Genomic DNA, 13622 nt, shown 5'->3' with positions numbered 1-13622 from the left:
CATGCAGTCTTACTTTACAGCGTGTTGCTCCTGCAGAGGGTAAGAGACAGAGACCAACCTCATCCTTTTCTCTTCCACAGTGCTTCGCATCAAATAATCTAATGTTTGATGAATTCAAAATGGTATTTTTATGCCCACCTTTCTGATTTCCAGCCTCATTCTCCAGTTCCTAAATATGCTATATGAATTAGATAGAAAAGAGATTTAGGAGATGAATGGTTTTGATGCTTCTCTGGCATGACACGTATCAAGGAAAGTGTGAAAACATATATAACTGTATTCCTCCGGGAAAGAGCTTTTACACTATAAAATTCCATACACCAGATCAGAATAACAGACGTACTTTTTCTTTCCTGAGTGGGATAAGCCAGTGTGTCTGCCGACAGGAGCTTGAACAGCTTGTGATTTGAGTATACACTAATGGGTAACCTGAATCCCATAAAAGCAAAGCTCTCAAAGGCGGAAGAGTCCTGCCGCTAACTAAAGGGAAGGGAGTCCCGAAGAGTTTCAGATGTCCAAGGAGAGTAGAAAGCCAAACTTGGAGGACAGGTAGTGGAGGTCCCGTTTGAGCTGCACATGAAAGCATTTATTCATACCCCTGATTACTATAGGATTAAAGAGGCAGATGAGACTGTTACATGATCTTACCTCGAGCTTTTAAAGGGGGCTGTTTCTCTTTCACTCTGCTTTTTCTGCAAAAAAAAATGCTTCTTACCTTCAGCTTATAAAGCAGCCAAGCCAGTTTGACCAGCTTGAGGGAAACACCAAACAAAGCTGCCAACTCCAATCATGTGAACGCTAGTTACTAATTACCTTCTGGGCTCCCTGGGGAAAGATAGAGCAGCCCACTGATTGGATCCTGAGGTCGAAATAACCTCACATCTCCCCGTGCTCCAACTGGAGTAGCAAGAAGAACGTTTAAAGTACTTTGGGAGACATTTTAAGACACTTTAAGAAGGACAGATTCATCCTTAGGCTACACTGCACCTGTCCACGTCTCAGTTCAACCCAGGCCCATGGAAGAGAGCGATAAAGCGTGTGTCTTTGAGCACAGTGAATATGTGTGAAACCCATGAGATGAGGAAAGAAAGAGAACTGGAGGAGAAAGGGCACTGGAGCTCCAGCTCGGAGTATGAAGATTGCAGAAGTCTACAGAAAAGGGACCTTACAGCGCTGGATGGACTTTACAGAGAAGGTGACTTGGATTCCAGATACCAGTCCACAGGGCAGAATCGACCCTACAGAAAAAGGCATTGTGGATACTGGGATTTTGAGCAGAGTGAACCAAGCTATATGGACAATGAGGAAGCAAAGGAAAGTAGAAAGGACTGTATGTACCACGGAAGTGTGACTCCAGGCTGTAATGATTATAAGAATCCAGAAAACGTAGATTATGGGAATCCGAACCCTGCGACTAAGGATGATTGGTTTGCAGGAAGCCCAGATGTAACCTCGAAAGCTGGAGGATATGGGGAGACGAATGGCTGCATAAATCGTAAGAATCTGAATCGTAATCCTGAGGACTCTAAAGAAACTGGACAATGGACTGGCTACAGGGGTCTGGATGATTCTGTGGAGAATTTTGGTCAACCTCAAAACCGGCATATTGATCGCAGGAATTTTAATTATGATCTTGAGGATTGTAAAGAAACTAATTTTTATTATAGCGACCTCAATGATTTATGTCATGTTCCTGGGAATTATACTAATGGTCAGTCTGCGGACTTCCCAGACTTGAATGGTGTCAGTGAAGGTAATGAATTTGTCAAATACTGTGACAGGGACAGGAATGTTTATCAAAATGATAAAATCGATCTCAAAGTGAAGACTCATGCCGGGGATCAGAGTAATTTTGATATAGAGAATAGAGGCTCTGATACTCTATTTGCAAACTGTGAATATAAATTTCAGAATTACAGAGGAACAGATTCTCTCCACCAAATGAAGACTTTGGAGTGTAATGGCATTGACAGACTAGGAATGATGGCACCTGGGAGCGGAGGGGTCATCCCGGAGGGTCTGCGGAATCAGTGGACCAGGGGGAGCCAAGGAGAACATCATCGTGGCGTTCCTCGGGGCGATCCATTAGAGAAGAATAGCTGGCAGTTAGAGGAAGAGAGAAAATTAAATGGCCCAGAGACTTGGAAAAGGAATAGCCGCTTCCGCAGCACAGCACCCAGCACGCTGAGATGCTCAGAATTTGTGCAAAACAGGAAGAGAGCCCAAGGTATGAACTCAGCCAGCCTTCTTAGAGGATAAGACCTGGAAATAGATAAAAGGGGTGATGGTTCTACCAGGTACCAGGTACATTTGTATACTTAAGGAACCTGGCCCCCAAAATTCTTATTAAGTGTATCTTGAGTGAGAACAGCCTTAGAGATTTAATTCTTCTGGGTGGCACGTTCACAGAGCGAGAGCGTGCATAGCGCTGTAAATTTGTGACATGGCTTTCAAAATCAGACTGTTGTCATGGGAACTCTCCTTTACCTTTCTTGGTTTTTGTCAGGGTCTCTAATCCCAGGTATCTTTCCTTTTTTACTTTAATATCTTTTGTTTGTCTTATGGAGACGGCAAGTTCTTTACCAGGGCACCAAGTGAAAATTTATTTTCCTGGCGTGTTCTTTCTCTCAATCCCTGCACTTTAGACATTAGGGGGAAAGAAGACTTAACTTGTTTTATAGTTTGTTCATTCCTTGACATTCAGGAACCTTAAGTGAATGGTGAGCACTAAAACCCTTGTGGATATGAGAAGATTATTTATATTCTTCATGGTGCTTTGTACACCATGAAGGTATTCAGATGGCTTCAGATGGCTTCATCTCACTGAGCTTTAACTAAGGTATCTGTAAAATGGGGATATTAAGAGTCTTTTATCATTAGAGGTTCGTTCTTTCTTGCCAGTTTGTCTTCTCTTCTCCAGGTCTCAAATGAACTATGTTTATTTTATTTTGTTGTTGTTCCTGTTAAATCTTTAATTTTTTTTTTTTTAATATGTGTTATACTCATGCCAAGCAGACTTTCTGGTTTTGGCCAATTTGGGGGGAGTCCAGCATATGATGAGAGGAGAAGGATTAGAGTCAGAAAATGTGAACGATCTGGAAAATCCATGTCACACATTCCTCCCAAGTGAAGCTTTCTCATCCAGGTCTCCTTCAGAATAGGCCCACTGGTTAGATTTGTGGTGGGGGCCACTGAAAACGTAAGTCCCTGGTGTGATCCTGGAACTGCCAGTGGGTTATCCAGTGGTCTTTCAACACAGGCTTGACGTAACTTGAATTTCCAGGGCACCATTTTGGACAAAGCAGGCTTTCTACCTGTATTTATAAAGATAAAAATGAAACCCGGCTTTAGTTGGGAGGCTGAGATATTTAGCAGCTAGGTGTTTTTTCCTAGGTGCATTTTTGCTCTGAAATGATAGGGTTTGGATGACTTCTAAATTCCTTCCAGCTCAAAAACAAAAAAAATCTGATTCTGTGATTCCTTAGGTTAGTTTTTGCATCGTTCCTTTTCCCTTCCCCCACAGCCATTCCTTAGATGAACTTTGTTTCCTATCTTTAGCTCCTTATTGTATTAAGCCTCCTAACTGTGTTTATTCTGTTTGACTTAGGAGTCAAACCCTTCTCTCGGGAGTGTTGTAATATACCCTATGAGCTCTCTGAAATCAGCTCAGTTCCACCTTACACCATTTCCATTTTTACAACTCTCTCTCTACTTGAGGACTTAACTAACTTTTGATAGTATATTCATATTGACACCCCTTTTTATACTGCTAATATCCTCCTTGACTTGTAACAAAATCTTAGTCTGTCCCAGAGATCTTTTTGTTTTCTAATGTTCTTTGCTAGCTGTTTTACAGCACATGTGCCACTGCCCTTCCTGAAAGTTACACAGTTACAACAGTTGATAACAGAAAGGAAACAAGCTTTGGAGTTGGTCTTCTGCCTTGAATGCACATCTCAGCTCCACCATTTACTAATAGTGTAACTTTAGAAGAATTACTTAGCTTCTCCTAGCTTTGGATTTCTTATTTGTAAAGTGAAGGTGATCATACCTGTCTCATAGTGAGATAATATAAATAAAACACTTAACATGTCTGGAACATAGTAGGTGCTCATAAGTTATGATTTCTTCATCTTTTATCTACCCACCTCTCTTCCCCCTTACAAGTCCTTCCCCTACCGTCACTGCATGGTCCCCGCCCTGCTGAGATCCAGGCTGACCCCCCCTCCCCCAACTGGACAGACATCTGCCCTCAGACCCTGTGTTTGCAGGTGTAATTATCCAAGTGGAATGCCCGTGCCTTCCTCTCCCCCACTCTTCCCCACCCTCCACCTGCTGCATCTGAGAGACAAAGCGCTGTTCAGTGCCTGCTCCTCAACCATCTCCCAGGCTAGAAACCAAGTTGTTCTGCCAGGGTTTTTCCTTCCCCTCACCTGTCTTATCAGTTTCTCCTGTGAAGGCCTCAAGCTTAGATTTTTGTTAGGGCAGGTTTGTTATGGTTTTGCCCTTAGTCCTAGGGTGTGGCTCCTCATCCTGGGAGGTGGGCCTTACTCCTAAGGTGCAGCTCTGCAGAGGTTTCTAAGTGGAACACTGGACATATTTATTGAACTTCCTGATTTGAAGGGACTCCGATTTCAAACTGTCTTCCCAGCTGCAGAGAGTTGTGAATATCTGCCGGGCTCTTCAGCCTCCAGCTGTTATCGCTTTCTGCTGGGTTCCCTGGAGTCTCATCACTGCATGCACAGTTCAAGGATTTGAAGGGAATTTCTGCATAGATTTTGAGGCTGTCCTCTCTGCAGCGTCCTCTTCTGCAGGATTTCTCCCTTAACATCAAGCCACTTCAGAGCCCCAGAACCTTTTTGACTCTGCAACCCAGTAAGATTACCACTTCTTGGATGTCAGTTTTTGCTTTATTCTCCAGCATGCTGAAAGACTAGGGATTGCCTTGGGGTAGGGGGAAGAGGTATCAGGTAAATAGGGATCTTACCTAGTTTTCTATCCATGTTTCAAGTCGTATCCCCTCCAGTTTCTGGCTGCTTTTGGTGGCTTTCTAGTGTCTTCACACAGTTTTTTTTTTTTTTTTTTTTAATCTTTTCCAGAGTTGCTAATAATTTTCAATAGGGAGGTTAGTACAATGTACGTTACTCTACCATTACTAGACCAAAAGTCAACACTAGGATTTTACACTTGCTAATAACATAAATAGTTATGATGGGAAGGGGACCTGGTGCTTCAAATTCCATGTTAACTAGGTTAATTTAAGTGATATTAAGATATCTAAATAAAGAACTCTTACAGAGAGAAATCGGAAGCTGGAATTCAGATGTGAGTTAAGGCTAATGGTTCAAGGTTGGAAGGCTACAACACAAAATCCTCTTATATTATTACTAGAAGGAACCTGACATTTCAACAAGTCCAGTATTTTATACATGTGGGTAACCACCCGTGATTGGGTTTTGAAGTCTATTTAGTGGGTTACAACTAGCATTTTTTGAAAAATAAAATAGAAATGAATAGAAAGTTTCAAGTACATCTCATGTAGTAAAAGTAAGCATGTAATACTTCTGAGTGTGTGTATATACACATACATACATGGATTAGATAAATGTATGTATGTATCTACTGAACCACAATGTAAAATGTGAGTCACAGTATGAAAAAATACTTAAATCCAACTCACTCAGTTTATAAATGAAGAGACAGAGCTCAGAGAAGTTGAACCATGTGGCCAAGGTAACTGGTCGATCCTTAGACCAGGAATAGAAACTGGGTCTCTTGATGCCCAGACCAGTGCTTTTACTACAGCACCACAGTTAAAGCCAGAAGTGCAGGTTTAGATTCATTTCAAATAAATGAACTTAGAAGAACAGAAAAGTATTGTGTTATGGGAGCCAGAGAAGGGCTTCGAATGGAGTGGGTTCAACTGTGTTACATGCGACAAAGCTATGAGAGGATGTGTTCTAAGTAAAGACCTTTGCATTTGGGACATGAGGTGAGGAATAGGAGCAACAGAGACACAAGGCATATTACGGGGAGTTTAGGAGGGAAGTGGTGATAAGGGATATATAGTCATCTCTTGGTATCTGTATCTGCGAGGGGTTGGTTCCAAGACCAACACCCTACCCCCACCCTCACACCCTTGCAGATACCAAAATCCACAGATGCTCAAGTCCCTTCGATAAAATGGCATAGTATTTGCAGGTAACCTAATGCACATCCTCCCATATACTTTAAATCATCTCAATTACTTATAATACCTAATACTCTGTAAATGGTTGTAAATGCAGTGTAAATGCTGTGTAAACAGTTGCCAGTGTAGCAAATTCAAGTTTTGCTTTGGAACTTTCTGGATTTTAAAAATATTTTCGCTCTGCACTTGGTTGAATCGGCAGATACAGAACCTGTAGATACAGAGGGCCTACTGTAAAAGCGATTCCTTAAAAGTTTGCATAGTAATTGCAGTGGAGCAAGAAAATTTTCTTGTTTTGTTTTTCTCCCAAGATAAAAACCTGTGCAGATTTGAAGGCACTTTTCCCAGTGTTACACAGATAGTTCAAAGTTTTTAAGACTCTCAGAGTCAAGGTTTCTTTTCATTGCAAGTATGTGAATATATCTCTATAGCTACAGTCTGTATTCAAACTACTGGAATAAAATATCTGCCAGTCAATCCAAGACATTAGCTTTTTTTTTTAATATTTATTTACTATTTATTTGGTTACATTGGGTCTTAGATGTGGCACACGGGATCTTCATTGTGGCATGCGGGATCTTTCATTGCGGCACACAGGCTTCTCTCTAGTTGTGGCATGTGGGCTCCAGAGCACGGGGGCTTAGTTGCCTCGCAGCATGTGGGATCTTAGTTCCCTGACCAGGGATTGAACCCGCATCCCCTGCATTGGAAGGCGAATTCTTAACCACTGGACCACAAAGGAAGTCCCCAAGGCATTAGCTTTGTATCCTTAATTTCATAGGCTGATTACAAGCCATGAGCATAGCAGGTGCCAAGAGGTCTCTGCCCCTCCAGAGACCAGGGGCCTGCTTCTAGGAATTAACTGGGCAGTAACAAAAGTTCAGCAGAATGAACTGTGGCATTTCATCATCAGCAGTAGTAATAGTGGTACCACTTTAATTTACATGCTTTACAGTTTTCAGAGCCCTTTTTGCAGCTTTTATTCTAATTTGGTTCTGTTTTAACAAACATGAGCCATTCATGTATCTTTATCTAACAAATTTACTGAGTACCAAACACTGTACTATGTTCTGGTTAGACAGAAATGACCGTAAGACCCTGAGGAGAGCTAAGGCTGTTGTTCTAGTACAAGTGAACTGACGCCAGGTACCCCGTGGACCGACTATTCCCTTTCTCTGTATCCCTCTCTCACGGGCCATCTTTCCTCGAGATGTTTTTGCTGTTCTCTGAGCCTCCGACTTGGTCTTCTCTAACCACAGACCAACACCTTCCACTTATATTTTCTACTCCTTCACTAGATTGCACATAACCATAGTTGTCCCAACACTCTCTGGGGCATTCTTGCAGCTTCTGCCTCTGTTCTATCTAATCTGCCTGGTAGTTCTTTTTTTTTTTTTTTTTTTTTTTGCAGTACGCGGGCCCCTCACTGTTGTGGCCTCTCCCGTTGCGGAGCACAGGCTCCGGACGTGCAGGCTCAGCGGCCATGGCTCACGGGCCCAGCCGCTCCACGGCATGTGGGATCTTCCCGGACCGGGGCACGAACCTGTGTCCCCTGTATTGGCAGGCAGACTGTAAACCACTGCGCCACCAGGGAAGCTCTGCCTGGTAGTTCTTAATTCAAATTGCCAGGAGAGAGTATAATTGACTCAGCTTGAGTTTTTTAGTTAGGCCTCATCATATGTATTAACTGTTCATTGATTAGGTATCCATCCGTGGTCCAAATGGCAGTGGTGAAGGCTGGGATGGGGAATCACCTAGCTTAAATCAGAGCTCTAGGGACTGTTGATGGTGCCGATTTGGTATGTAGAGGGCTCTGGAGGCGGCAGGCTTTCTGAGGCTTGGCGAGCTCAGCCCCAGCATTTGGAAATGGGTGGAGATATCTTTTGGTTGTCACAATGGCAGGGTGCAGGGGACTACTTGCATTTATGAGGCAAGGACCAGGGACACTAAATGTCTTCAGGGTGTAGGACCATCCTACACAGTGAAGAATTGTTCTGCCCCAAATGCAAGCCGTGTCCCTAATGAGACATTGGATAAGATGAGTAAGACTTGTGCCTGCCTTCAGGAACTCACAGTTTTAAACAGAAAGCAGCATATAAGCAAATGATTCAAATACAATTTTATAACTGCAATAAGAAGAACTGTTAGGTACCTTCCCCCACCTTGGCCCTGCTACCTGTGTAACTTTGTGTAAATTAGTTATTCTCTCTATGCTGCAGTTTCCTCATCAGCAAAACCAGATAATGTACATACATGATAGTATTATGAGGAATAGGTGAGTTTATAGATGTGCAAATATTCAGAATAGTGCAACAGAGCCTGGCACATAGTAAATGCTAAATAAACATGAGCTGCTATCATCATCATCATCATCAATCATACTATACCAGCACACAGATCCCATATCCCCTTTGAATGCAGTTCAACAGGTGTTTATTAACTAGTGTTTGTACTTAGCACTGTACCAAGCATTGGGGTATCCAGGGAAGGATACCTCCCCACCATGGGAGTTTATAGATCAGTTGAAGAGACAAAATGTAAAAATATGAATAATTAAATAAAGTACAGAAGTATCTAGCATAGACAGTTAATGCTATGGACAATCAGAAGAGGAAAAGCTCAGTTTTTACTTGAGTTAATGGAAAAGACTTTAGGAAGATGTTTGAATTTGAGCTAAAACCTAAAGGAGTAGTGGGGTTGAGATAGGAAGAGAGAAGCAAGGAGAAAATTCCCAGTTGGGGAAAGCCTATGAGCAAAGATGCAGAGTTGTGGTGACAAAGAGGAACACAGCGTGGGGAAGAACTAGCGTATTGAAATCTTACAAACTAGATGGGAGTTTGGACCAGAACCTGAGGAAGAAGTCAGAGCTGGACCTGCACGTGGTGATTCACCCTCTGAGACGTGATCACTGACACTGTGAGTGGATGACTCTCTGAGGATGGGAATGGCTGGGGAAAGCACAAGCGTCTGAGAACTGGGCTTAGGGGACACCCACAGCGTAGGACAGGAGGAGGAGAGATGGGCAGGAATACTAGGGGAGGGCAGAAGAAAACCGGAGGGCGTAGAGTAGGAGAGAATGGCCAACACTTTCAGATGCTGCAGGGAAGTCAAGGATGATGCCGTGGATTTGTTGAGGTTATCGGTTGACTAAAAAGGCAATATTACTGGAATATAGTGATGACACAGAATTAATTGCAAAGGATTTAGATGGGGGAGGGAGGTCATAGAGGGAGGGCATGAAGACCACTCTTTCAAGACCTTTCATAGAAAGAATCAAAGAGGTGTGACTGTGGCTGAGGGGGGGCACAGAGTTGAACAAAGTTTTCGTGTATTTACTTTTTAAAATCAGGTGTCAGTGCTTGTTTGAAGATAGATGAGTAGGTAGGAAGCAAAGAAGAGGGAATGAGAAAATATGTGGAGGCAAAAGGAAATAAATGAAGGGCCCTATTTTGTTAAGAGTTGGGAGATAATCGAAGCTTTAGAGAAAGTAAGGCGGTCCTGCCTACTGGGATCATGTGTGGTAGTCTCAGTAAGCTAGACTGCCTGCTTTCTCCACAGGCTGTTACCTACATTATTTTTATGTAATGTTTCATCATCAATAAAGGAATATTGCTCTGGGAAGATCCCAGATCTCTGTAAAAGCAAAAAGATAACCAGGAAAGGCAAGAAATTGAGGTAGGATAGGAAGAGGCAGTATTCTAGGGTATTGTCATTCCTGTGGACCTGAGGATGTTGAAGGGGGGCAGTGGGAGGGGGGTGAATCCAAGCAGCTAACTTGCAGTGCCATGGCAGGCCCAGCCTTCAAAGGAATGTTGGGCTGGGAGCTCAGAAACTTGACACTCCCACCCTAACAACACAGAGTTTTCCAATTTGATATTTCCTGAGAAACCAGAAAGTGCCCGAACTGTGTAAACATCAGGCTGTCAGGTCACAGGGGTGTGACAGTGCAATGCAAGTCATTTCTGGTGGGAAGATACACGTTTGTGTACATGGCCACACAGCAGGGAGCAGGGCTAGATTCTAGATCACGGACCTCATTCCATGGTGTGGCAAACAGATGAAATATATTGCATTTCATTGAATCTAAAACACCTTCTGTTGTAAGACACTGAATAATTTATGTAGCATTAGAAAGAAAGAAGAGGGAATTCCCCAGTGTTCCAGTGGTTAGGACTCAGTGCTCTCACTGCCAAGGGCCCAAGTTCAATCCCTGGTCCGTGGCTGGGGACAAGCCGAGTGGCATGGCCAAAAATGAAAAAAATTTTTTAAATAAAAATAAATAAATAAATTTTTAAAAATTAAAAAAAGACTTCTAATTAGAAGACTTTATTTTTTTAACTAGTTTCTTTTTAAAAATAAATAAATAATTAATTAATTTTTTTTTGGCTGCCCCGGATCTTAGTTGCAGCACGTGGGCTTCTTAGTTGTGGCACACGGGATCTTCGTTGTGGCATGCAGGATTTTTACTTGCAGCATGTGGGCCCTTAGTTGCGTCATGTGGGCTCTTAGTTGTGGCGTGCATGCAGGATCTAGTTCCCCAAACAGGGATAGAACCCTGGCTACCTGCATTGGGAGCATGGAGTCTTATCCACTGGACCACCAGGGAAGTCCCTAGAAGACTTTAATTAACATGCTGTTGATTGGAAAACACATTTCCATTTCTGAAATGTTAAAATATGAAAAAGTGTGCATCTTAGCATCTACTGAAATATGGAGATGCTTCCACTTACCATTGACCTCACAGCAATACTTAGACAAAAATTATTGTAGAACTCCTCTAGTCCTTTCCTCAGTGATTTGGAGATATGGAATTCAGTTTCCTCTGCTCTCCACCCTCCGCCCCTCAGGGGAAGATTGAAACCTTATTTACCCCAGTGTCATAGGTATGGCAGCTAAGTACTTAAGACAAACAAAAATTAGGATATTTAATGATTTTTTAAAATCTTTGCATAGTGTTTTTCATTACAATCATGCAGAACAATGTGTAGGGCACTCTAAATAATAATAATAATTGGTGCCTTCTCTTAAGTGCTGGTTGCTGTGTTACCTACTGTAGATTAGGTACAGATTAGGTATGCAGAAAAGGTGAGTAGACTCTAATCTCCATGATGGCAGTGAAGGTGGTGTTTCCAGACCCTTACATAGTGTATAGTAGGTACTCAATGAATATTTGTTATCCAGTGAAATATTCTATTTGAGGGCACAGAACGTGTACATCAAAAGATAAATAGTAAGTATTATTTTGTGTTGTTACTCAAGAAGCAAAGTTTAGAGAAAAGAGTAATCCAAGGACTAGAGAAGCCTTCATCTAACTGGGCTAAAAGGACAGTAGGTAAGCAGAAAAGCACAGAGACAAGCTGAGCTTGTTATGTTCAAGGAATAATAAGGAAACAAATACTTAAAATATGTTGTGCTATGTTCCGTAATAGCGCAGACCTGGGGAGAGGAAGTGACTAACTGCCCAGGTTAGTCACTAAGTGACACTCCTGTGGAGCTAGTTAGAGACTAGTGTAGTTATACCAAACCAAGAGGAGTAAGTGAAGTAACAGAGTAGGAAAGTACATAAGATTTTAGAGCCTGGAAGTAACCAAAGAGGCTCAACTGCTCTGTTATACACACCTGGAAACAACAGCCCAGAGAGGTTGTGTAACATTTCAGGTAAGATGGGCGCAGGGCTAGATCCCGGATCTTCTGACTTGTAGTCTGAGGACCTTAATTCACTGAGCCTGCTGCCCTCTCAAGATCTAGAAGCAGCTCCACATATGTCCCCAGAAGTGCAAGCCAGGGGAGATATAGGGGAACAGAGTGACTATTGGGATGCCGAGAGCTCACTGAAGCCTGTACAGCATGAATGACTGGGGTCCCGCGGAAAACCCAATTTATGTTCCCTCATATTGAGGTTTTGTTTTTTTCCCCAGGTTTCAGCTAGAAAATAAGATAGTACTAACTGATATCCTAGGCTTAATCAGATTCTACCATAAATATATTGGATCACACTTGGAAAGAATCCTTATTTTGAAAGACTGGGTTCACCCTTTTAAATTAATGTAACCAAAATACATAATGCTTAAGTTCATTCTATTTTGTATTATTGTTTTATTTCATGAATTTATGTCTAAGACCACCTAGTTTCACCCCACTTGGTTTGCTGTTCCTGAGGACCAGACAGATGAAGTGACTTGCCTGAGAGGGAAGAAAGCTTTAGAGGGCTTTTCAGCTTTCTGTACTTGCCCCATCTCCTAGGAGTCTGCTTGGTAGCTCTCTATTCAATATTTTCATATATTTTTGTAATTAAAACTTTGAACAGGATTATAACTCAGATCAACTGGTTTTTGTTTTGTACACAGTTCTAAAAGATACATAAAATGTTGTGAGAACAAGTGGAAGGAATGAAAGTGAACTATCTAATAGAAGCTGAAGAAAATCTGGTTTTCTAGAGTAGGATAGAAAAATAACCAGAGGGTCCTGTTAATGAGCAAAATTTGAGACATCACTGTAATGTTATTATCAAAAATGGAAATACAGTGCAGGAAACAGCCACACTCATATCAAAAAGCCATGCAACCCAGAACAGGCCTTGACATTTGATGGAAAGCACTGGTTTGAGATGCTAGTTTTGAATAGTTATTAGCTGCGTGGTCTCAGGCAAGTCATTTCATTGCTTTTTGCTCTCATTTGTAAAATGAGAGCAATAATACCTTCCTTCAAGAGACCTGGTAAATAAAACATCAGAAGTGTGTCTGAAAATAAAGTTTTCATGTAAAGTTTTATTGGCTGATTGTAATCAAAATTTGCTTATTAAACAGTGATGGTTTATTTCTAATTATTATTTTACAAAAACTATCTTTGCCTTCTTGATTATTTCACTTCTGCTGCCTAAAGATTCAACAATAATAATAACTTCATAGTTTTAAGCACCCTAACAGCACACCTTTCTAGGATTTGGTGAGTGTTCAAAAATGGTGTTTCAGAGGATCTAGTGTTAATTTCGCTATCCTGGCAGCATAAGAAGTTACAGACTCTTGTACTCTGGGCACTTGACTCTTGTTTGCTCTTCTTTTAGAGGCCTGGGTAGGCCCTGGTAGGAGAAGGGGGAAATGGGAAGCTTTGAGCTAGGTTTCCAGATGTGGAAACCCTCCCAGCAGGGATTGTGCTGAATGGAGGCTACTTGCCAAAATAGGCAAGGCAGTCACTGAGCAAAAGGCACAGGGAAAGTTTTTTCAGTTACTGTTGAGATTTAGGACCAAAATATAATAGATTTCTTCCCTGAAGTCTGGTGATCCGGGAAAAGTCTGCTATGAGTCCTGCAGAAAAGCCAGGGACCACAGTGCTGAAAGTTTAACATTGAGCAGGATAAACTTTCTCCAAAGACAAGTAACATAGGTGCTGAAGGAAAAGAAGTGGTGGGGCTAGGTGGGACGGCTGCAGTGAT

At 42.0% G+C, this 13622-nt stretch overlaps 1 protein-coding gene across 5 annotated transcripts in view; it reads left to right on the top strand.

The window, feature by feature from the left end:
• The window catches only part of DNMBP (dynamin binding protein), a 139770-nt gene that overhangs the window by 61415 nt on the left and 64733 nt on the right, over positions 1–13622 (top strand). The window contains exon 1 of one of the 5 annotated variants that reach the window (XM_082631460.1): positions 207–2227. The exons of the other annotated variants lie outside the window; for them this stretch is intronic. Coding sequence (XP_082487586.1) covers positions 1060–2227 — 1168 coding nt within the window. The 5' untranslated portion in view covers positions 207–1059. Of the gene's footprint in view, positions 1–206; positions 2228–13622 lie in introns of those variants that run through there. 5 annotated transcript variants of the gene reach the window in all.

The sequence above is a fragment of the Mesoplodon mirus genome (assembly GCF_964341445.2).
Source record: "Mesoplodon mirus genome assembly, chromosome: 2".
In the NCBI taxonomy this organism is placed as follows: domain Eukaryota; kingdom Metazoa; phylum Chordata; class Mammalia; order Artiodactyla; family Ziphiidae; genus Mesoplodon; species Mesoplodon mirus.
Note: the sequence above shows the minus strand (reverse complement) of the source record. Positions and strands in the feature narration are given on the sequence as shown.